Source organism: Limanda limanda, chromosome 12 (genome assembly GCF_963576545.1).
Source record: "Limanda limanda chromosome 12, fLimLim1.1, whole genome shotgun sequence".
In the NCBI taxonomy this organism is placed as follows: domain Eukaryota; kingdom Metazoa; phylum Chordata; class Actinopteri; order Pleuronectiformes; family Pleuronectidae; genus Limanda; species Limanda limanda.
This window is the reverse complement of record NC_083647.1, coordinates 3373998-3395995: the sequence shown is the minus strand read 5'-3', so window position 1 is coordinate 3395995 and position 21998 is coordinate 3373998. Positions and strand designations below refer to the sequence as shown.

The following is a 21998-nucleotide window of genomic DNA, read 5'->3' as shown; positions in this document are numbered from 1 at the left end:
GCGTTGGGCCACCCCATTAGGAGGTAGTTGGGGGTGGCTACAGCTGAATAAACATAGCCCAATTGCTAGGCGTTCAAGATGCCCTCTACCTCTGTGAGTACATTACTTAGTACATCCTCAGTGAGCAGAAAGGGATTTGAAGAGCAGATTTAACTGACTCATCTCCCGTTCACAGGCTCCTCCAAAATGTGGAGAATGATTGGGGTTTGTAACAGAATCAACATACCTCCAACAATGACTCAACGTGTGCTCTGGAATCTTTGCTATCTTGTTCACACCAAAAACTATGAATCTACACAATTCAGATTGAAGGCACCCACGCCTCAATTCTGTGTTACAGTAACACACATAACAGTATATTGCATATTGCACACCCACATTTCTCTCCTGTTTTGCATTTTACTTGTTATTTTACTTTTTATATCTTGTATATATTTTTGTTTTGTTTTATATTCAGTTATTTCTTTCTTATGTGAAGTACTTATTGTGTTTTTATGCTTTATGTTAAATGTATGCACCTATTTACCAAAGAAAATTCCAGGTAGGTGTAATCCTACTTGGCAATAAATCCTTTCTGATTCCGAGTGGTTGTGGAGTCAAATCATAGGACTGTGTTCTTGATTTCTAGGGTGAGTTCATTGTGCAGTCTGAACAGCACAAAGCTCCAGCATTGGCATTGAGAGGGCCAGTAATGGGCAATGCGAGATCTGGCGAACACAAAGGATACATGTTATACAGCTTTCCCTTGTTTGTCCTCGGTGCGGAGGTATGACATCACTGCTTCCATGGGGGCGTGTAGGTGGGGCATGTCTTTGGCTCTGAGGAGTGGCGTCACATATCAATGGATCCTATGATTACATTACATAACATTAAATTACATATAGCTAAGGCATTTCTCCAAAGCGACTTACAATAAGTGCATTCAACCACGAGGGTACAAACCCAGAACAACAATAATCAAGAAAGTACAATTTCTTCAAGAAAGCCAAACTACAGTGCTATAAGTAAGTGCCATTTAAGTGCTACTAAATCGTAAGTTTAAAATTTTAGTCAAGGTATAGTCGGAAGAGGTGTGTTTTTAGTTTGTGGCAGAAGATGTTTCGACTTTCTGCTGTCCTGACATCATTGGGGAGCTCATTTCACCATTTAGGAGCCAGATAAGCAAAAAGTCGTGATTTTGGAGCAACAAGCCGATTAGCAGATGTAGTGCGGAATGTTTTGAGAGTCACTGTAAATTCTTATTTTGTTAATGACACTATCCGGCTCGAAGAACCAGTTTGTAGGTGAGGCTGACTGGTTCAGGTAAGGTCGTCATCACCATGGGATGTTGAACTTAGTATGAATAAGTCTCTCTCTCTCTCTCTCTCTCTCTCTCTCTCTCTCTCTCTAAATCAAACTGTTTTTTGTGAATTTATTCAATCAGGAAATAAAAGATAAAATATCACAGAAATATATATAAAAGAATATATCTAAGAATATAATTGAGAATGTATATCAGAGTCTATATTCAGCTGAAGAGGACAGGGCTATTGAATGTATTATTATCTATTGATTTATAAAAATGTTTCAAGAGCATATAGTTTATAAGTGTATTGTCCGGTCCACACTCAAGTGCAATAGGCGGCGGTAATGTGCCACAAGCTGGATGCAAACCGCGGTTAAACATGAAGAAGAGGGTGTCGCTAGTTGGCGACAGCGCACCAAGATGCTCAGTGACCATCACATACCAACAAGGAAGTGGACAGTAGGTCACAGTCCGACACGAGTCCGACACCAGGCAGCCCAAACCTTGAGGGGCCACCGAGGTAAAACAGATCACAGGATAGAAACACGGAGAGTGTGTGGTCACTTTGGTACAATGTTCCTGACTCGCATGAATTTGTGTGTTTATGGTTGAATGTAAAACTGTACTGTAACGCCGGGTTTAAACCGGACGCGTAAGCGCTAACCCCTAGCGCGCCTGCGCTTGGCTGGTCACACCGGACACGCTTAACTCCGCGGCGGTCATCCTTCGATTCCTCTCCGTAATCACACATACAGCTGATATTTGTCATTAACTGCAACAGCGTTCCAGCAGTTGTCCTTTTTAATGTTGTCTTTATACAACATGTGGCGAGGATCATACAACTTACTGTACTTCTCCATATCAATTATTAATTTAATGTCATCCATCTTCAATAACTTCTCTGCTGTTTGCTCCGTTCAATGTCGGGTGTCGAGGGTAAATTACGTATTCTCCACTCAAGCCTATGGGGAGGGTACGTAGACCCCCCCTCTCTCTCTCTCTTTTTATCTTCATGACTGCTTGTGTGTCTGTAGTGAATGGGCAGAGGGGGACATTTAATAATGTGACTGTTCAAATTGGTCAAATTAAAACTCCAGGACAACAGAAGGGGAAGATGCATATTTTATCATTTATATCATATAAAATAAGTCATCATGTTGCCGTGGCGCGGCGCTTCAGCCTCCAGTGGGGCCGGCACGAAGGATTAACATGGGAGTGGATGGGAGCCAGCTGTTATTTAAGGCTTGGCGCTGCGCTTACGCGTAGCTTCGAGGCCGGTGTGAACCCGGCGTCAAGCGCTTTGAGTGGTCATCAAGACTAGAAAAGCGCTATATAAATAAAAAAACATTTACCATTTACAACCCCCCCCCCCCCCCGCCGTGTATTTTTGGTCAAGGTGCAACCAACAATAAGACCAAGAATTTTCCAAATAAAACAACTAATTTGTCTCTGTGTTGTGTAGGTGAAGCATGCGGGCTGCTTTCAGAGCCACAAGATGTTCTCTCAGTTACATCAGGGGGTTTTCTACCTCTGCAATGGATTCCATGTCAGGTAGAAAACACACACACACACACACACACACACACACACACACACACACACACACACACACACACACACACACACACGTTGAATTCACATTATATGATGGACATAGACCAAGGCCGCCTTTAGTTTAGGTTTCATAGCATTTCCTCGCTTTCTCTTGTTTTCTCCGTCATCCATTGTTAGATTTTGTATATTTTCCAATCTCTGCTGTGATATGGAAAACCTACTAGAGAAAAGAGAGAAAACAGGGATTTGACCTTCAAGTCTCCTCTAACTCCATTCTCTGTGGAAACTTCTAGCGATCACGCTTTTTCTGAGTCAGATTCATGAGCAGTTGATTGTATGAAAGAAATGTGACGCTTATTAATGATCCCAGAACCTGATGAAATAGTTACAGCGGGCTAACTGACTCTGCTGCTCTCTCTCTCTCAGCTGATGCCTCTGTTAAGCTACAGCTTAATGTTTATTTGTTTGTCGACACAATATCAACTCTGATCCTCACATAATGATCGATACTTTTCTTAATAAGTTATATCATTCTTCAGAGAGCCCGAATTCATTAGCCATCCCACTCGCTCTTTCCCTTTCTCGCTCTCTCTTTCACACTCGGACATGAGTAAAGTCTAAGTAAAAACAACAGACTTTGTTAACTTAGTAAATGTATGAAGAGCTGGAGGAGATGCCTGGGCGCTCCGTTTGGCTCGACTTGGTTGGCACTGGGCACAGCGTGGATGATAGCCAGTCTAAACGGGATTCCTATTAATAGTTTACAGCTTTTCAAACATTCCCCACAATCCAGTTCCATCTGGTTGAAAGATGTTCTCTTGCAGACAAGAAAAACTAGACTGGCAAGACAGTAAGAGAGAGTGAAAGCATTAGTCTAAGTGAGATACAAAAGTGTGTGTTCTAAGATGGAGCTCTCGGGGGATTTGAAATGTCTGAGTCCTGCTGAATTGAGGCTGTTATTTAGGCGGAACGATTCCAGAAAAATCAAAACAACTGGATTAGCTGAAGGTAAGGGCCACTGTGTCACCTATATTGCTGCATTTGACACTGGACAATGTACTTTTACATTAAATTACATTACATTTCATTTAGCTGACGCTTTTACCGAAAGCGACTTTAACAATAAGTGCATTCAACCCCACCATTTAGGAGCCAGGACAGCAAACACTCATGATTTTGATGAGTGTTTAGCTCGCAGTGAAAGAGCAACGAGCCGATTGGCCGCAGCAGAGGGGAGTGAACGGGCTGGGGTGTAAAGTTTGACCATGTCCTGGATGTAAACTGGACCTGATCTGTTCACAGCATGGTACGCAAGTACTAGTGTTTTGAAGCAGATGCGGGCAGCCACTGGAAACCAGTGAAGGAAGCAGAGGAGCGGAGTAGTGTGAGAGAATTTAGGTTGGTTAAAAATCAGTCGAGCTGCTGAATTCTGGATGAGCTGCAAAGGTCGGATGGCAGTAGCAGGTAGACCTGCCAGGAGGGAGTTACAGTAGTCTAGGTGTGAGATGACCAGGGCCTGGACCAGAACCTGCGCCGCCCTCTGAGTGAGAAGGGGACGTATTCGCCTGCTGTTGTACAGCATGAATCTACAGCAGGGGTTCTCAAACTTTTGCAAGCTGGGCCCCCCCAAAACTGGTTAGGGGTAGTTGGGGCCCCCCCCCACCCCCCGCCGCCCGCCACCGCCGCCCTCAAGTACACCACCATATATAGATAGATAGATAGATAGATAGCATATTGTTATTGATAGGCCTGACATGTCAAGGTTAGGCTATTGTTATTGCTAGGCCCATACAGACAATCATTATTACAATTTTATCACTATGCATTTCTGATATTCGGCGTGACACAGTGTCATTTGACATAGGTTTTGCGCTGAGTTTAGCAGCTGCACTCTCTCCTATCATTATTCTACACATGTCTTGCGCGGCCGGCAAAATCAGTGTTTCGGCAATTGTATATATTAAACTATGTACCAACCATAATCATAGACGACATATCCGACATAGGAGTTACTTGTTACTTGATGAAATTCTACTCTAACCAGTAAATAAGAGAAAAGTCACTTTCCAAGTAAACAATCAAGTTAACTATAGAGAAATTTGGCAAATCAGTACCATGATAGTCCATAATTGATGTAATTTACTTTACTAACCTATTTTAATATTATTCAAATAAACATTGATATCAGCTGTGATGTACACTCAGCAGGCTGGACTTAGTTTATTGAAGGAATATAGATCAATTATGTAGACTCATCACCAAGGTATTGACATAGCTCCCATATGATATCTAATTCTGGTTTGATGAAAGTCATGTTTGAAAGTCAGCCTTTAGACCTAAAGAAAGAGCAACATTTGTCATGTTCCCTCTTATTGATAAATTAACCTCTAAGAGAACTTGAGAAGCTCAGTTATTATTATTACAATTAATTTGTGTTTGTGTTTGTTTTACTTTTTGTAAGGATACATGCAGGCGAATGTGGTCATCCTGCCCAATCATCTGGCCGATGACTTTGAAGCCTTCTGTCAGAGTAATCCCGCCTCCTTGCCTCTTCTTTATCGCAGCCAATCAGGAGAGACCTCCTGTCCGCCTCTAGCTCGACATGCCGACATAAGGTATCCACACACTGCACTCACCCCACTTTAGTTTTGTCTCTCTCTCTCTCTCTCTCTCTCTCTCTCTCTCTCTCTCTCTCTCTCTCTCTCTCTCTCTCTCTCTCTCTCTCTCTCTCTCTCTCTCTCTCTCTCTCTCTCTCTCTCTCTCTCTCTCACTTTTTGCTCTGATGACAGCTTTGCACATTCTTGGCATTCTTTCAACCGGCTTCACAAGGTAGTTACCTGGAATGGTTTTCAATTAACCGGTTTGCCTTGTCAAGTGTTCATTTGTGGAATGTTTTGCCTTCTTAATGTGTTTGAGACCATCAGTTGTGTTGTGCAGAAGCAGGGTTGGTGCACAGTTCTATACAGTGAATAAATAGGCCTATTCGACTACAGTTCTAATCCATATTATGGCAAGAACCACTCAAATAAGCTAAGAGAAACGACAGTCCATCATTACTTTAATACAGGAAGGTCAGTAAATCCAGAAAATGTCAAGAACTTTGAATGTATCCTCAAGTTCAGTCGCGAAAACCATCAAACGCTATGATGAAACTGGCTCTCATGAGGATCGCCCCATACATTGACATGTTTTATTTGAGATGTCAAAAGTATGTCATCTAAAGTCTTTTGAAGGAAGGAGTTAATAAAAAACTAAACAAACACTGAGTCAGAACTGCTTTTATTGTTGTTAACAATGGAAGGTTATTTCATCCATATTTGCTTACTATCGGTATTGGGCGTGTGCAGCATGTAATTATCTTATATTAATTATATTTCACAGCGTGCATCCCTGCGGGCAATGTATAAAAAAGGAAAATTCAAAAATATGTTCATATTAAAATAAAGTGGGAACAAAAATGTTTATCTTTTTTCATGCAAGATATTGAATAATAGATGTAATTGGTTGTGTTTTAGTTTATAGACAATATTTTAAAAAGCTGTTTTTAAAAGCAATGAAAGTCATTTTTTAACCTTTGACTCTTTTCCATGCACCTTAGAGCTTGGTGAAGTTAGGTCAGAAACCTTGACTCTGTTTGTTTGTCTTCAGGACAGATATGTCTCAGTACTGTGTGTATGAGAAGGGTCAACTCGTGAAAACAGTCTCCAGTCTGCAGAGCTACACCGATCAAGCAAGGTAATTCTAACAAACACAAACAGTTGAGTGCCACAGGTCTCACCACAGATGTTCTTTGACAAATGCTTTAACATCTTTGCCCTGATCCACCCCTCACCATAAAATCGTATCATAGAGGAAAACTGACGTGCAGTATGAATCATAGGTGCTTGTGCATAATGTAGGTGTGTGCCTTTCTAAACTAGGTCCAGTCAATAAAGTTTATTTGATGGATTCCAATCATGCTCTAGACACATCTCATTACCACACTTTGAAGTGCCACAACAGGGCGGCTGTGGCTGAGGGGTAGAGTGGTCGTCCTCCAACCTGAAGGTCGGCAGTTCGATCCACAGTCTGACCCATCTGCATGCCGAAGTGTCCTTGGGCAAGATGCTGAACCCTGAATGGCCCCTCATAGAATAACAAAGTGCTGTGAATAGATGCACTGTATGAATGTGTGTTTGAATGGGTGAATGTAAAACTGTACTGTAAAGCGCTTTGAGTGGTCATCATCAGACTAGAAAAGCGCTATATAAATACAAAACCATTTACCATTTACAACAAACCCTTGGGACACTATTGTTGATAAGATTTTTGATGAATTTGCACCCTCAAGAAATGTTTTCACTTTGTAATAATGGATTATTGAGTGTAGATTGACGGACTAAAATGTACATTTTATGATTTAAAATCAAAATCCACAAAACAATAATAATTGCGAAGAGTGACAGATTCCGAACACACTCGATTGATTGTGTAACAGGGTAAACTTGGGTCACTGATGCACACAGCTGACAGCAACAAAACAATATCACCTCTTCAGACTGGATTGCATTCATGATGCAGTTAATAATTATATCAACCTCTCAAGAGTGTGTAATTTTTGATGCCTACAACATGTATGGAAGTAGACTTAAGGGCAATAATGCACAAGCACACAATGTAGACAAAAGTGTTTTGTTATTGGTAATTTTGCATACTTTTTAACTAATGTTTAATCAAGAACAAACCTGTTTAGTATCCCAGCACAGAAACATTTGTTCAGTTCAGTTTAGTTCAGTTCATTTGGAATGTTTCTTTAAAAGGTAAAATACAAAATATATTAAAAAAAGAGAACCCCCTCCAAAATAAAAAAAAGCCCCCATATTCAAATTTATCTCAAGACAGCGTCATTTACACCATGTTTTTAGCTTAAATGTTTCTTTTTACATTTGAAGAAGTGGTCACAAATTACTTCCAATGTATTGGATTTGACTGCAACAGAGTTTACTCCTGAAACTACAAACTTGTTTTGTGCACTTAAATACCTCACCCACCCCTCCATTGGCATAGTGGTGAGTAGATAATCAGTGAATTATCCCTTTAAGACTACCCTGTACCTTATATTTGCCTAAGCTGGCTCACCTGACCATGCCTGTAGCCCCACTGTGCCTTCATGTGAAAAGAAAATAATCTAGTTTAAATAGTTTAAGGTTGAAAATCAAGTAATTTTATCTTTGATCCATAATAAATGGCCTGTCACGATCAGATTGTAATACTAACGTACGCTGGCAGGCTTTATTTAGTGGTTATTGGTCATTACGAGTCTAACTTCACTTTCTTTATTGTGCTCCCAGAAATGCATCAGAACAGCAGGATGTGCATCATAGCCATCAGTGGTCAGACATGGTGTGTTTCTATCTGGGCTGCAGCTTTGGCTTTGAGGGCAGACTGAAGACAGAAGGAGTCCCAATTAGGAACGTGGAGCAGGGCAGAAACGTCAGCATGTACAGGGTATGGTACAAATATAATTATAATTATGAATAACTGTTTGTCACCTTGAGCTGGCAGGAAGGACATCAGGGCCCTCATATTGAAGCAGCTAAATTGAAATCAGCTGTGCACACTTTGACATGTTACAAATGTCTGCCATGAAGAAAAAACAATTTAGCCTTTGTTCTGTGGTATGTCTGAAAGGAATGAGATTATAATAATATCTCCCAAACCCAAGGGTGACAGCTTCAGATTTGTCAGTCAAAGACAGGGTTAACTAATGTTTATGCGAATAGTATCACAACTATAAAGATAATACAAAGTTTTAATGTTTAATGGATTCAACCTGAGCCAGGGAACAACAAATCTATATACACCATACAGTTTGATGTGGCAGTGTAGTGTGAACCATTATAACTGCAATTAGCATCATTCTCTGTCTGTTCCTATACCACTGAAAAGGTTTCACTCTAAATCTACTCTGCAACATCTGTGTTGTACATAGGGATGGGTATCGTTTGGTTTTTATCCGATACCGGTTCCTAACCGATACTTTTAAAACGATACCGGTTCCTAAACGGTGCCGGAACCGATACTTTTTTCAAAAAAGTGCACAAAACGATGCTTGACTAAGAAAGGCTTTTTTTATTGCCAAATATATTAACTGTTTAAAGTAGATTATAAATATAGATAAATACAAAACCCTTTTTAACTTAAAACTATGAATAACATACGAACTGTTAACAAAAGTTTACACTATACATAAATAAATAAAAATAAATACAAAACACACACACTCTGACTCGTGACTGACTTCGGTGCCTGAGCCAAATGAAGACTGAGGGTCGCTGTTCCATCACTCGGAGACCCACCCCCCCCCACCCCGTGTCTCCGCGGCTGGGGCTGTCGCAGGGGGAGCCTTTCCAAGCCGACCCGGAGCCCGCGGCGCACCGCCACGGAGGAAATGCGCCCGGCGGGGGGGGGGGGGGGGCAGCGCCGGGGAGAGGTCTCCCCCCCCCACCTGAACGTGAGCCCTGACGCACGCGGGGCACGGGCAGCGCGGGGACAAGAGTCTGTCCACCGGCAGCCGCGGGGAAGGAAGGAGCGGAAGTGTGAGGAGGCGGGACGAGCGGAGACCTCAGTCTGCAATTGGCTCAGGAACCGAAATGAGGCACCGAAATCTCCGTTGCATTTCGGTCCGGGTAGGTACCAATTGTATTGGTACCGGTGTGTGTGTACCTGGTTGTATTGTATTGGTACCCAACCCTAGTTGTACATGTTTGTGTGTTTGAAGACTGCAGTTCCCTGTATTCCTTCTGGAGTGTTCAGCTGCCCTGTTGTTGTCAGTATGCGTCCTGTTCCAGCTGAGAAGCTGGATGCAGCAGTGGAGGTTTCTCATCTCAGCCCACTAGCACATGGAGCACCTATACACATAGGAGAACCAGGTACACACACACACACATTCCAGTACTTTTTATATATGTGAGGACTCTTGTTGACATAATGTATTCCCTAGCCCAGGGGTCTTCAACGTTGTTCAGGCCAAGGACCCCAAACTGGTGGAGAGATGGAGCAGGGACCCCATACTATATATAGTGTATAAAATTGCATTTTATATTGAATTGGGCCTAGTGCCATGTATAAACATAGCTACCCTGTTATTGTGCATTCAATACTAAACTATTCAAATATTACACAGTTTCATATATTCATGTTTTTAATTTTAACATGTGCAAGGTACAGGATGGCCATGCCACTGCCTTTTATAAACATACGTCTTGCATACAAAACTGAGCTATTACAATAATTGCAATGTAGAAGACATTACAATTATGCAGAAGAGACAGGTCTCAACCAAAAATATCGCAACCCCCCTTCAGTACCTCCACGGACCCCCTAGGGGTCGCGGACCCCCTGTTGAAGACCTCTGCCCTATCCCCTTACCTCAACTTTAACCATCCCAACTAAATGTCTAGCCATAATCTTTACCCTAACCCCAACATAATCCTAATTCTATCTAAACCCTAAAAGCAAGTCTTAACCATCAAACAGCTCTTTGGAAAAGTGAGTGCTGCGAAAAATGTCCTCAGTCCCTAGGTTCTACACCCAATATTGTCCTTAGATATACTGTACATATGCAGGATAATGGCCTTAATTCACCAGTACCACCAAAATATGGCATAAGGTTTCCAAATGTGTGTTTATACATTATATCTTTCACTCTGTATGTCTGCTTGTCTATCTGTTTCTGTGTGTGTGTTCAGCTCTCCTAGGCATACAGGACCTGTGCAGACCAGACTATGGGGACCAACTCGAGCTGCAGCCTGGTGATGTCCCTGTCTTCTGGGCCTGCGGAGTGACTGCTATACAGGCAATACTCAGCACCAGTGAGCAGATTAATTGGCTAGAACTGTATTTACTTCAGTTACTCACCAGTTATACAATTTAAGAGATTATGGTAAATGATCATGAAGTTAAAAATATCTAACAGAGTCAACTGACATCATGTTTTCTATCTTTCAGAGCCTTCGCTGGCATTCAGTCACTCACCAGGCTCTATGTTCCTCACCGACATTCCAGACTCCCCTACTTCCACCATAACCCCTCCCTCTGACAGCAGGAACACTCCATACATCAAACCCAACCCTGAGCTGATCCCCCTCTGCATCCTGGTATCCCACAAACCCTTGCTGTACAGCCTGGCATCTCGGAGGGCAGTGTCAAGGATCAGAGAGCTGGAGAGGATTATTGGAGAGGACCCAGGTAAATATACACAAACATTTGTGTTTGTTCGTAAAGATATGTGTGTGTTGTGCAGGAGCTGAACCTGACATGGAGTTATATGTCAGCAGTAGGGATGGGAATCGAGAACCTGTTCTTGTTTAGAACCGGTTCCCAGTCAACCAATTCCTTGGAATCGTTAGCGAAATTCTTTAACGATTCTGCTAACGGTTCCCTGTGCCGTTGCGCATGCGAGAACTTTTTTATTCAGATGGCAGCAAACATGTTAACCAGGCAGAAGCGATCTAAAGTCTGTTTGTATTTCACACGACAAAATGACAGCAACGGCACTTGCAACGCGTGCAAAAGGGCTATTTCGTCGAAGGGAGGAAATACCACCAATATGGAAGCATTTGAACACGCATGGAATGAAGTTACAGGTGTGTCATGTGTTTGATGCTTGCAGCAGCGCAGCTAATGATAGCGCTGCATCTCTTTCTATCCAAGGTTGTAACAAATCGCCCTGATCAGACCCCAGGGAAAAGTTACGCATTCAATTTTAAGGACACGGGCGGACCCGACCCGCTGTGTTCGTTGCACGCTGCCTGAACAAGTTAACATAAACGAAAAATCACTAATTGGACCGATAACCTTGTCTTACCAAACATTAACTAAATATATATATATAAACGAAAAACACTCAAACAGGTTGCTTATAATATCCTGTATTCACACAAAACACAAATCAAACCCCACATACCCCCGTGTCCGCAAACATTGGCGGACCCATGAACATAAACAAGCTATTTACACACACTCAAACATCAATATTTTCCCACCCCAAGTCCATACATAATCCCCAAACAAACGTCCAAAACAAAATGTCTGCAGGTGTGGCGAGGTGAGTGTCGCAAACAAATCAAAGTCCACGCTTTCTCACCCCCTTCCAGTGCCCAGAAAAATGTTCAGTCCACGATATAATCCCTTACAAAACTCCCAGGCAATAATCCCGTTCCAGAGAATCCTTGCAAGTTGTAAATGATATCCAGTTCCTCGAACCTCTGGCCGCACCGCCAGCCCGCAGCTCCAAAAAAAACACCCCTTGTCGGGACGTCACTTCCCCATATTTAACACATTTTCTTTACAAAAACCCCATATATACATAATCACACAAATAATAAACAATCACACAAATAATAAACAAATACATACATAGATCCATTTCCTCATTCCTATAGTTTTAAGGTGTCTGACCCATGACATATGTAACTTTTTTGTTCCATAAAGTGCACTGCGGTGACCTTTACAAGGTAAGCTCCTCAAACTTGTGTGAAGCAATTTGCCTTTATTGTGCGTAGTCGATCGAGTTATCTTCTGTCCCGTCGTTTGAAGCATACATTTTAGCTCCGGCATTGGTCTCCCATTATCAGTGATGGGCAGTAGCGACGCGACAGCGTCGCTCGGCGGCAACCCGGAGTAGCTCGGCGGCTACTGCGGCGTCGCTCGGCGGCAACCCGCAGTAGCTCGCTGGCTACTGCGGCTTCGCTCGGCAGTAACGTCGCAGTAGCTCGGCGGCAACTGCGTCGTCGCTCGGCAGTAACGTCACAGTAGCTCGCTGGCTACTGCGGCTTCGCTCGGCAGTAACGTCGCAGTAGCTCAGCGGCAACTGCGTCGTCGCTCGGCGTAAATAAACCCGTTTGTGCTCTTTTTTCCCCCCCTTGCCCAAAAATAATCGATAAGAGAATCGATAAGAGAATCGATAAGAGAATCGATAAGGAATCAAATCGATAAGCAGGAATCGATAAGGAATCGGAATCGTTAAAATCTTATCAATACTCATCCCTAGTCAGCAGTATGTGTATAATCATGCAGGGGCATATGTTTTTATTGACAAAATTACACAACAGTAGTTGACATGACTGCTTATCTCATACACCTCTTGAATGCAAATCCAATATTCACTATTCAAATGTACCACTATGTTCACCAGCTGATCACTGAGTGTGTGTGTCTGCTGTTTGGTGCTGAGCAGGAGGCAGACACTGAGTTATTTTTTATTTTTTACTCAGCTGTCGACTATGAATAAGCAAGGTTGATAAGAGCAGTGAGATTGAACCTAAACAGTGAGGATGCTGACTGTTAAACCACAACAATCCAAAGCAGAGGATGCTCCACAGAGCTGAGGAGACCTGTGGAGTCCCCCTTTTGAATTTACACATCGTCCATTGTTCCATTTATATATAAAAACATGCATTACTATTAAGGGGTGTTTGGATTGTACAAGACTGTTATTACAGAGAAAACAGGTGATAATATAAACTTTTACAGTGTGAACAGGAGGGAGTGAGCAGACGTTTGTTAATGAGCTATAAAAGAAGTAATGAATACATTGGCAGCATTCCAAACACACACCAGGCACTTACCAAACAAGTTCACATAGTGTCAATATTAATACAAATTTGGTGATAACATTCAGGCACTTGTGAATTATAACTTTATAAGATCAGTTTAACTGTCTCACAATGACAAGTAAGACCCTTTGTAATGACCTGATTTTCTGCAGTATTTGGTTATTAACTTGGATCTGATCAAGTATAGACAACCACACTGTGCTAAAGCCAATAACAGACAATTCTTATGTAATTTATCTTTATTGAAGATAAGAAATTCACAATGTTGATGGAATAAACAAGTTAACCCTTGAATTCTAATAACTTGAACCTCCTTTGGCAGCAATAAGTTCTAAAAAGCTCTTCAAAGCATCTGTATGAAATGAAGGTGTAAACTCTGAGCGTAGATCTCCCTCTTTGTGAGGCATGGCTCATATCAGCTGATTCTTCTTATCACAAACTCAGAATGTATATCTTTGTGAGTCAGAGTTTCTATAACATAAGCCTCTTACCTTGTCTCCTTGATTGGATCCGAGGTTTGCTGTTCTCCTGAGTCGAGTTTGCTTTTGTTGATCATTACCCCCTGATTCATATCCATGTCTTCATGGAAATTGGTTGAGTAGCTTGTGCTTAATCCTGCTGAGTAACAAACAGTTCACACAGAAATGTAACCTCCTTTGCATAGGTAAATGGTAAGTGGGAAACATAATAAAGAATTTAATGTTTGGCTTATTAGTGTGCATCTATAGAGGAGTGTATGAAAATACCTGGTAAATCATTTTCTGATGGTCTTTTAGCAGCTAGAGAGGGATGATGGTCCAGCTATTTATAAGTATTCACTAAGCAGCTCTTCCAGTAACAAGCAGTGGCAGAAGATGGAATTCAAGTTGTCTGGATATTGTCTGTCGCCAGGTCAACGTGGGATCCAAGTTTTATGCATTCCGGATGAACTTTTGCGCTCCAGTCTGGCTCTCTCCCACTCTTCCTCCATTGCCATAACAACCGGCTTCCCTACACACTACATGCACAGGTACCTGCACATTCAGTACACACAGTTCACAAAGTAAGTTCACTTTGTTAGAAACACCTGCATATGCATCCAATTTAACAAGCCAACCATAAGGAAGCAATGGAGTTCATAAACTGGTACAGACACAGGTCACAAGCTCCAGTGAATTATTCCCCTTAAAATGTTGATCTTAATTATTGTTTGCCTGTGTTTTCCTTTTAGCCCTCCTGATGAGACAGATGGGCCACCTGGAGCTATTGCCATGGCAACCATGCTGTTGTCTCTAGGGAAACAGGTGACGATGGTTACCGACAGGAGAGCCCTGGAGATGAACCAGGCCATTATTGATGAAGCTGTGAAAACAGGTGGGAGAGTGTTGTAATGAAAATCTGTGAAATAAATACATCAATCCGTCTCCAGGATTGTACCAACACAACTGAAATAATTAGTTATATCCCTATTGATCATTCTCTTGAAATTGAAGCAATTGTTACTTTTAAAGAGAAAGCCTCTTCTTGCTCTAATCTCCCTACAATTCCCCCCTCAGGTGTGCTGAAAACTGCAATCCCATTGGTCACTTTTGAAGACTCTGGACCAGACGCCGCACTGCATTTCCTGTGTCACCATGGAGACCCCAGCAAGCCCAGGTTATCTGAACTGTGACGTGTGTTTGCAGTAAGACTAGACTACAGTCTTCCAATTCCGAGTAAAGAGTAAAGTCATAATTTTGAAGAAACTTTAATATTCCAAGGAAAGCTTTGTAATATTATGGTAATAAATGTGTTATATTATAGAATAAAGAATTTTTTTTTAAATGTAGGAAATAAACAGCTAGGAGAACCTTTGCTCGTTGGAGTTCCACCCCTTCCGGATGCCAAATCTTGAATCTTCAACCTGCAATGTGTAACTAGAAACCACTATGAATAGCACACAGATTTAATCAATGATATACACTCAACCACTACTTAACCTGTCCTCTTGGTTCTTACTTCCCGATAGACACAGTTTCTTAAACAATCTTATCAAAGTCTTAATAATAATTTTAGAATGTAGAACATGATGGTGATTGTCCCTTGTCCTCTGCACAAATAAAGCTACCTACTACCAGTAGATGTTAGAAGGTGTTAATGGCCGCCAGCGGATGTTAGGGACATAACTTCAGTATTATGATAAGGCATGTGGCTTTCATAGTTGATCAGAAATCACCTCTTTGCCTTTAAACTAAACACTGTCCCATTTTAGAACCTAAGACAAGATGAAGAATATCCCTTGTAGGTTCTACTATTGTGTTATTTGAGAGACCTTTACTAAACTATAATTTAACAAGATGCTCCATATTCCTCATTTCAATACTGGGAAAAGACTGATCCTCTGATATTCCCCCTGTAAAATCAAACGTTGCCTAAAATTATCACTTCATTAAATTATAACTTTGTCTCTAGTATTATTACGACTTAATTCTCGAAATCTCTGAATTTATTTGTTCAACATTGCTCTAATAAGCTGTAGTATAATACTCAATCGTAGTGGTATATACGTTTTTTTTTCTTTGGTATCGTATCTCTTTTTTTTATTGAGTCATGACAACATTTTACATTATATAATGTAATGGTCAACACAACAGTCTATGTATAAAGTGATTGAAAAGGCATAAGCAGAAGAAAGATGTTTCTTGTCTTCCATTTCTATCCATCCAATATATTCTCCAGATGTAAACAAACAAAGCAAAAGATTTTTGAAAACAAATGCGATTGGGACAATAGGCATCATTCCAAACAAAGAATACTCAAATCAGTGAGTAGAAGAAAAATGCTTCATTAAAAATCCTTGAGTATTTATAAAGTATTTTAGCTAGGCATGTAATGTACAATTTGCGCGTGACTATGGAGTCATTTAGTCTGTCTCTCAGCTGTCTGAGTGACAAATTCCTTATTTGATTGTTATGGTTAAATCCAGGTATGACCACCTTGTGGCGATAGAGCGCAGTGGAAGGGCTGAAGATGGAAATTACTACAACATGAGAGGTGTAAACATCAAACATTTGTTGGATCCTATTGATGACCTGTTTATTGCTGCCAAAGATATACCTGGAATTATCACTACAGGTCGGTAACACTTCCTACAGTTTGCTGTCTGTTTTACTTATGTTTATGTTAACTTTTTTTCATTGTAGTTTTTGTAAAATGATTGTATCCTTGTAGCCATGTCCATTGAAAGTTATATGTAAATACAGCATATATTTTATATTGACACTTCTGTTTAAGTTTTACTTATCTTAGGTTATACTACACTAAACTCGTACTAATATGTGTATATATTAGAGATGAGCCGGATACTCGGCTGAAACGAGTATTCGGTACGGATAAAGCACTTTTGCCGAGTACGATTATAATACGAGTAATCGGAGTCATTATCTGTGCTCGGACTGAATCAAAATCCTCACACAGCGTCACAGCGGTCCTCCCGTCACACACGGCTCTGCTCACTCACTCACAGAACAGCTCTCTGTCTCTCAGTCACTCAGGTTCACTGCGCATCGGGACTGTGTGGGTGTGTGTGTGTGTGTGTGAGTGAGTGAGATGCGAGGGACGTTCACTGTCTCCCGGAGAAATGAACACTCTGTGTTTTTAGTATAGAAACACGTGAATTATATTTGTTCACAAGTCATAATGACTGGTTTTGTTATTTTCACTTTACATTTACACTTACTTTACAGTAAAGTAAACCTCTATTAAATACAGTACAACATGACAGTTTGTATGGTTTGAAATTGTCATTTATTATCACACTGGCATTTAATTATCACGGCAAACAATTACACTGCACTAAACTTTAAGTGTTAATGTAAAGTGAAAATAACAAAACCAGTCTGTATGACTTGTGAACGAATATAATTCACGTCTTTATATACTAAAAACACAGAGTGTTCATTTCTCCGGGAGACAGTGAACGTCCCTCGCATCTCACTCACACACACACACACACACACACCTGGTGTGGAAATAAATTAAATAAAAATAAAAAAAATCATAAAAAAATTTCAAAGTTAAAAAAGAAATCACACCCACTTCCGGGTTAGGCCCCGCCCACTCCGAGTACGGATACGGATAATTCATATGGTTAACAGATACAGATACAGATACAGATAATGCTGTACTCGCTCATCCCTAGTATATATGCATGTACATATCAGCATGTTTTTGTAAATTTTAATGTAAAGCAGCATTTTTTAAACCTTAAATTTGCATCAAAATGAGTGTGATGTTACAGTAACTTGAGAAGGAGGACAGGTGCTGTTAGCATTCCAAGGCCTCACACTGATAGACTTTGTTAAATTTTTTAAACCTGAAAACCACTTCATCACTTGAACACAGTCACTCACCGTGTTGCTGCAGAGGGCGCTGTTGCTCTGTAAAGGTTGCAGTATGTTGCCTTATATCTCTTAGGTTTGACAGTCATGTCAAATATATGTTTTTTAATGTATTTATATATGTGGCCAGTAATGTTTAATAGGTGCATTCTGTGTATAGGTATTGGGGAGTCCCACTGCATATGTGCAGAAAACGTTATTCATTTTTTGCCTCCAGAAGGAGCTGTATGACGTCTGAGAAACTGTCTGAAGTGATGTCACTTCACTTTTTCCTGGACTGTATCACTTCTTAAACAGTTAATACATGCTTAATATATGCATAATACAGACCAAACATGTGTTATCCCACTGTAGGAGCACTTGCTATTGATAATATTGTCTCTTTTTACACTACCACTAAAATGTCTGTTTACATCCGTCTGATTGTTGAGTTTATTTGTCACCATCTTTCATCATTTTTCATATATCTGAGCAGAATTTCTTTCCTCTGTCTCTGTAGGTATTGGAGATGGTGGTAATGAGCTGGGCATGGGTAAACTGAAAGAGACGGTGAAAAACCTGATGCCCAAAGGGAGTCTCATAGCCTGTGATGTTCCTGCTGATTACGCTATCACTGCTGGTAGAGACACTCACTACACCAGCTGTTACAATACAGACAATGCAGAACATGCTGTTACTGACGTAACAGGCTCATATGCACATGTGAAGGAATTACTAAATACTCTGAAATTCAGGTAGTGAACATACACACACAGATCATAAGTAGATCAAATACTCAAAAACATACTAAATAAGTGAAGCTGGCAGTGACATGTCACGTCACAATTTTTTCAACCACCAGAAGTTTTCAGAGAGTTTCACAGTGGCTTAAGAAGCTAGACCACAGAGGAAATCGTCAGGAAATGGCACGCCACCATTTATATCTCAGTGATGTGTTCCTAGAAAATAAGAACTCAAGCAATGAGGAACCAGTAGCAATGACAGAAAGGGACCATTCAAGTCAAATCAGCTTTATCTGTTATGGGCAATGTTCCTCATCATTTAATCACGATTTAAAAAATGAAAGATTCAACTGCAACTATAGCCTTTTTTACCAAGTTACAGTTATTACTACAGACCTACAGACCTTATTTATGACAGTTGTCTAAGTACAGGTTTGGACTCATTTAGGCGACAGTACATTCCTGATGATCATTTCACATTTAGAGCCAACACCCTTTCTTTAGGAAAATCACTAACATGCTTAACCGCAGTTGTAATTGCCAGCGTCTTTGGTTTAACTGTCTTCTCATCCATCTTCCTCCAGGTGTGTCTAACTGGGGGGGCTATGCTGTGGCCTGTGGGCTCTACCTGCTCCACACTTGCCCTTCACACCAGCGTTACCTAAAAAAAGGTCTTGGAGAGGAAGCCCCACCCCCCCAAGAGCAGCTGCAGGACTGGATTGCTAACCTGCCGTCTGTGGACAAGGTGACCGTATTTATTATTTAAGATGTAAATCATCTTCAGCTTTTATTTTTTCAAGATTGGGACAACTCCATTCGACACAAAACTCTTGCTTTTATCTCTCTCTCTGACCCAGCTTTTCAATTAAATTTTTACCATGTAAGTTAACTACAACCTATTACTAGATGCATACTTACTTACAAAAAACTGTTATGTTTGTCCTGTCTGTCTGTTATGGAAGTGTATTGCAGCAAGTTCGGTTTTTCGGAGATAATTATCTTGAATATTCTGCGATAAGTTTTCATTAAAAAAAAAAAAAAAAAATGATGATGATAGAATAGTACATGATCCTGGTGAAAAATTAACATATAATGTGTCGTTTTTAAATTGTTTTGTTATTTACAAATTGTGCAACACACAAACATCCTATAGCTTAGTGACTGTACAAAAATTATTTGTTTTGATCGACTTGATTTATTAGTCAAATTAAGATTGTTGAATATTTTTGGAAGAAAGCTAAAAAACACCTCTCTCTACATTTCCATTTACACACACTCTCTCTCTCTGTCCTGCAGGAAGAGTCTTTCCTCTCCACACTGGTGCAGTTTGGAATAAGAAGTGGGAAAACTGGTCACCTGGCCATGGAGGTGGATGGTTTAACCTTTCATCCCACACACTCTGACATAATCACCAGACTATTGGAGGTCACACAAGGCTCCACCTCTCAAAACCCCTGATCTGCTACTCCTGTGTATTACCAGGAGTATTTTTAAAAGAGGCACTGTTCTCGAAAGTGAATGATCAGTCTTTCTATCTTGAGTATCAAAATCGATCTATCGTGAGAAAATTACACTTTATAATCAAAATACTCTTTTGAAATTTGTCTTACATCCCTAGAGATACACTGTAAAAAGAATTACAAATTATACATTATGGATATGTGGCTGCTTTTCAATTAATGTTATCACTTCCTTTTAACACTTAGTGCTCAATCGACACAGCAACTAATACTAATTCCCAGATGGGAAAATCATTTTAGATGTGATGCTAATTTGGCTCAAACCTTTTTATAAAGTTACACCACATAGACGCACACACACATAAACTAAACACATGTATACACAGACGTACACACACAATAAATATGTTAATTGGTGAAATGCTGTTTCCTTTTTATTCAGACTGCTGAAAGAAAGTGTTAGGGAAAAAGAGAATAAAGAGAGAATTGTGTATGTGATTGTCGATGCTGCCTTGGTTACCTTTCAGCCCTCTCCTCTTCCTTGACTACCAGAGGCAAAGCAAAGTCGATTCAAGGTCTTTTTTCACTCTCCCTCTCTCTGTTAGGCTGGATCATTAGAATTAATAATTCAGAACACTGATTTTATGTCAATGCTTAAAGGAAGAGTAAAGAAAGTTTGAAAATACACTTTGAAATGGTCCGGGGTGCATCATTTGTCTTTCTGCAGAGGGATGACTTTGTAAACACGTGAGGATAGTGGATCTTTTGTCGCAATACTCATATTAAAATCATATTAATCATATTAAAATAGGCTAAATGACATTCTTAGACATGTATGCATTAACAGATGCTAGTGTGAGTTTGCTGGGCTATTCCATATCTCAGCGCTGCTTGTATTGTCGTAGCACAAAGCTGTAAAGTTGTATGAGCCTCACAGCTTTGTCAGTTTGATTAAATGTCTTGGATGGGTTAGTGTGTCAGAGATCTGCACGCCTCATCTCAAATGAAATAATGCAGCATGAAGATGGTAACATTGAGGCAGCCAATGGTGGTCTGTTTGAGTGCAGTGTCACTCTGAACACATTGAGGTAAAAACTGTTTTCAACTAATTTATGTTCCGTTACATAAATAATTAAAGCAAGGTCACTTCCAAAAGACAAATTTTTACCTGAACTTCAGGTTGAAAATAGCTGTTATGGCCCTTTGAATCTGTAACATGTAGTTAACATTTATGATCTTGAGGGTCAGAAGTGATTTTCACCACCCTCTGAACAATCGAATTCAGTGGTGGATTGTGCTTCTGATCAGGCTCCACCAATTCTATGAATGGTTCCCACACTTGGAGCTAAAGGCAACACTGAGTAAATCCAAAGAGGAATAGGAGAAGCTGCTACTCGGACATCAGTGAGTAAAGTCTTGATGACCACTCACACCTCTTTACAGAACAGTTTGGCCATTCCCCCAGTCACACACACACATTCTTACAGCACATACCTTTCTCCATAACACATCACTCACAAACAGTTGGCACAGCTGTCAGAGGAAACTTAGGGTTCAGTGCCCAAACTTCAGCACGTGGAATGGGTGAGACTTGAATCAAACCGCAGACCCTCTGGTTAGTGGAGGACCCGCTCTATGACCTGAGCCACAGATGCACAGTGAAATTAATATATTCAACAGACTTCTTACCAACTCGGGTCCTGACTTCAAATGTGTATTAACCTGACATTGGCTAAGAGGTGTAGTAAATTATTGATATATTATTTATAAATGTTATGTGAACTTGACCCAGTACATGTAAAGATAAAGATATCTTTAGATTTGATATATTTCGGTAACTCCCAACAAATTCAAAAACAATACTTTGACAGAAAAGATAACTAAGGATTTTAATATGACAACAATCTAAATAGATTTTGAACACAGATATATAGTGGGTTTATACTTATGAATGCAGTAACTGAGTAATATGTATATATTTCAATCTTTAATATTAGAGGAGCTGGATAGAAAACAAAGAA

At 40.5% G+C, this 21998-nt stretch overlaps 2 protein-coding genes across 3 annotated transcripts in view; one reads left to right on the top strand and one right to left on the bottom strand.

Annotated features, from left to right (window-relative positions):
* LOC133015150 (histone H2A-like) overlaps window positions 1–21998 on the bottom strand; it is a 543969-nt gene that overhangs the window by 354043 nt on the left and 167928 nt on the right. The window lies entirely within an intron of this gene.
* Window positions 1716–20664, top strand: dglucy (D-glutamate cyclase). Of its 2 annotated transcripts, XM_061082283.1 has the most exons (15): window positions 1716–1805; window positions 2748–2836; window positions 5301–5454; window positions 6488–6574; window positions 8170–8326; window positions 9600–9750; window positions 10570–10692; window positions 10829–11068; window positions 14329–14446; window positions 14648–14790; window positions 14973–15072; window positions 16382–16530; window positions 18295–18414; window positions 19102–19262; window positions 19814–20664. In XM_061082283.1, exons 2-15 carry the CDS (start codon window positions 2755–2757, stop codon window positions 19973–19975), a joined length of 1947 nt encoding a protein of 648 aa, XP_060938266.1. In that variant the 5' UTR covers window positions 1716–1805; window positions 2748–2754; the 3' UTR covers window positions 19976–20664. The 2 variants fall into 2 exon arrangements, with proteins under 2 accessions (XP_060938266.1, XP_060938265.1); XM_061082282.1 differs by lacking the exons at window positions 1716–1805; window positions 2748–2836 and adding an exon at window positions 3621–3847.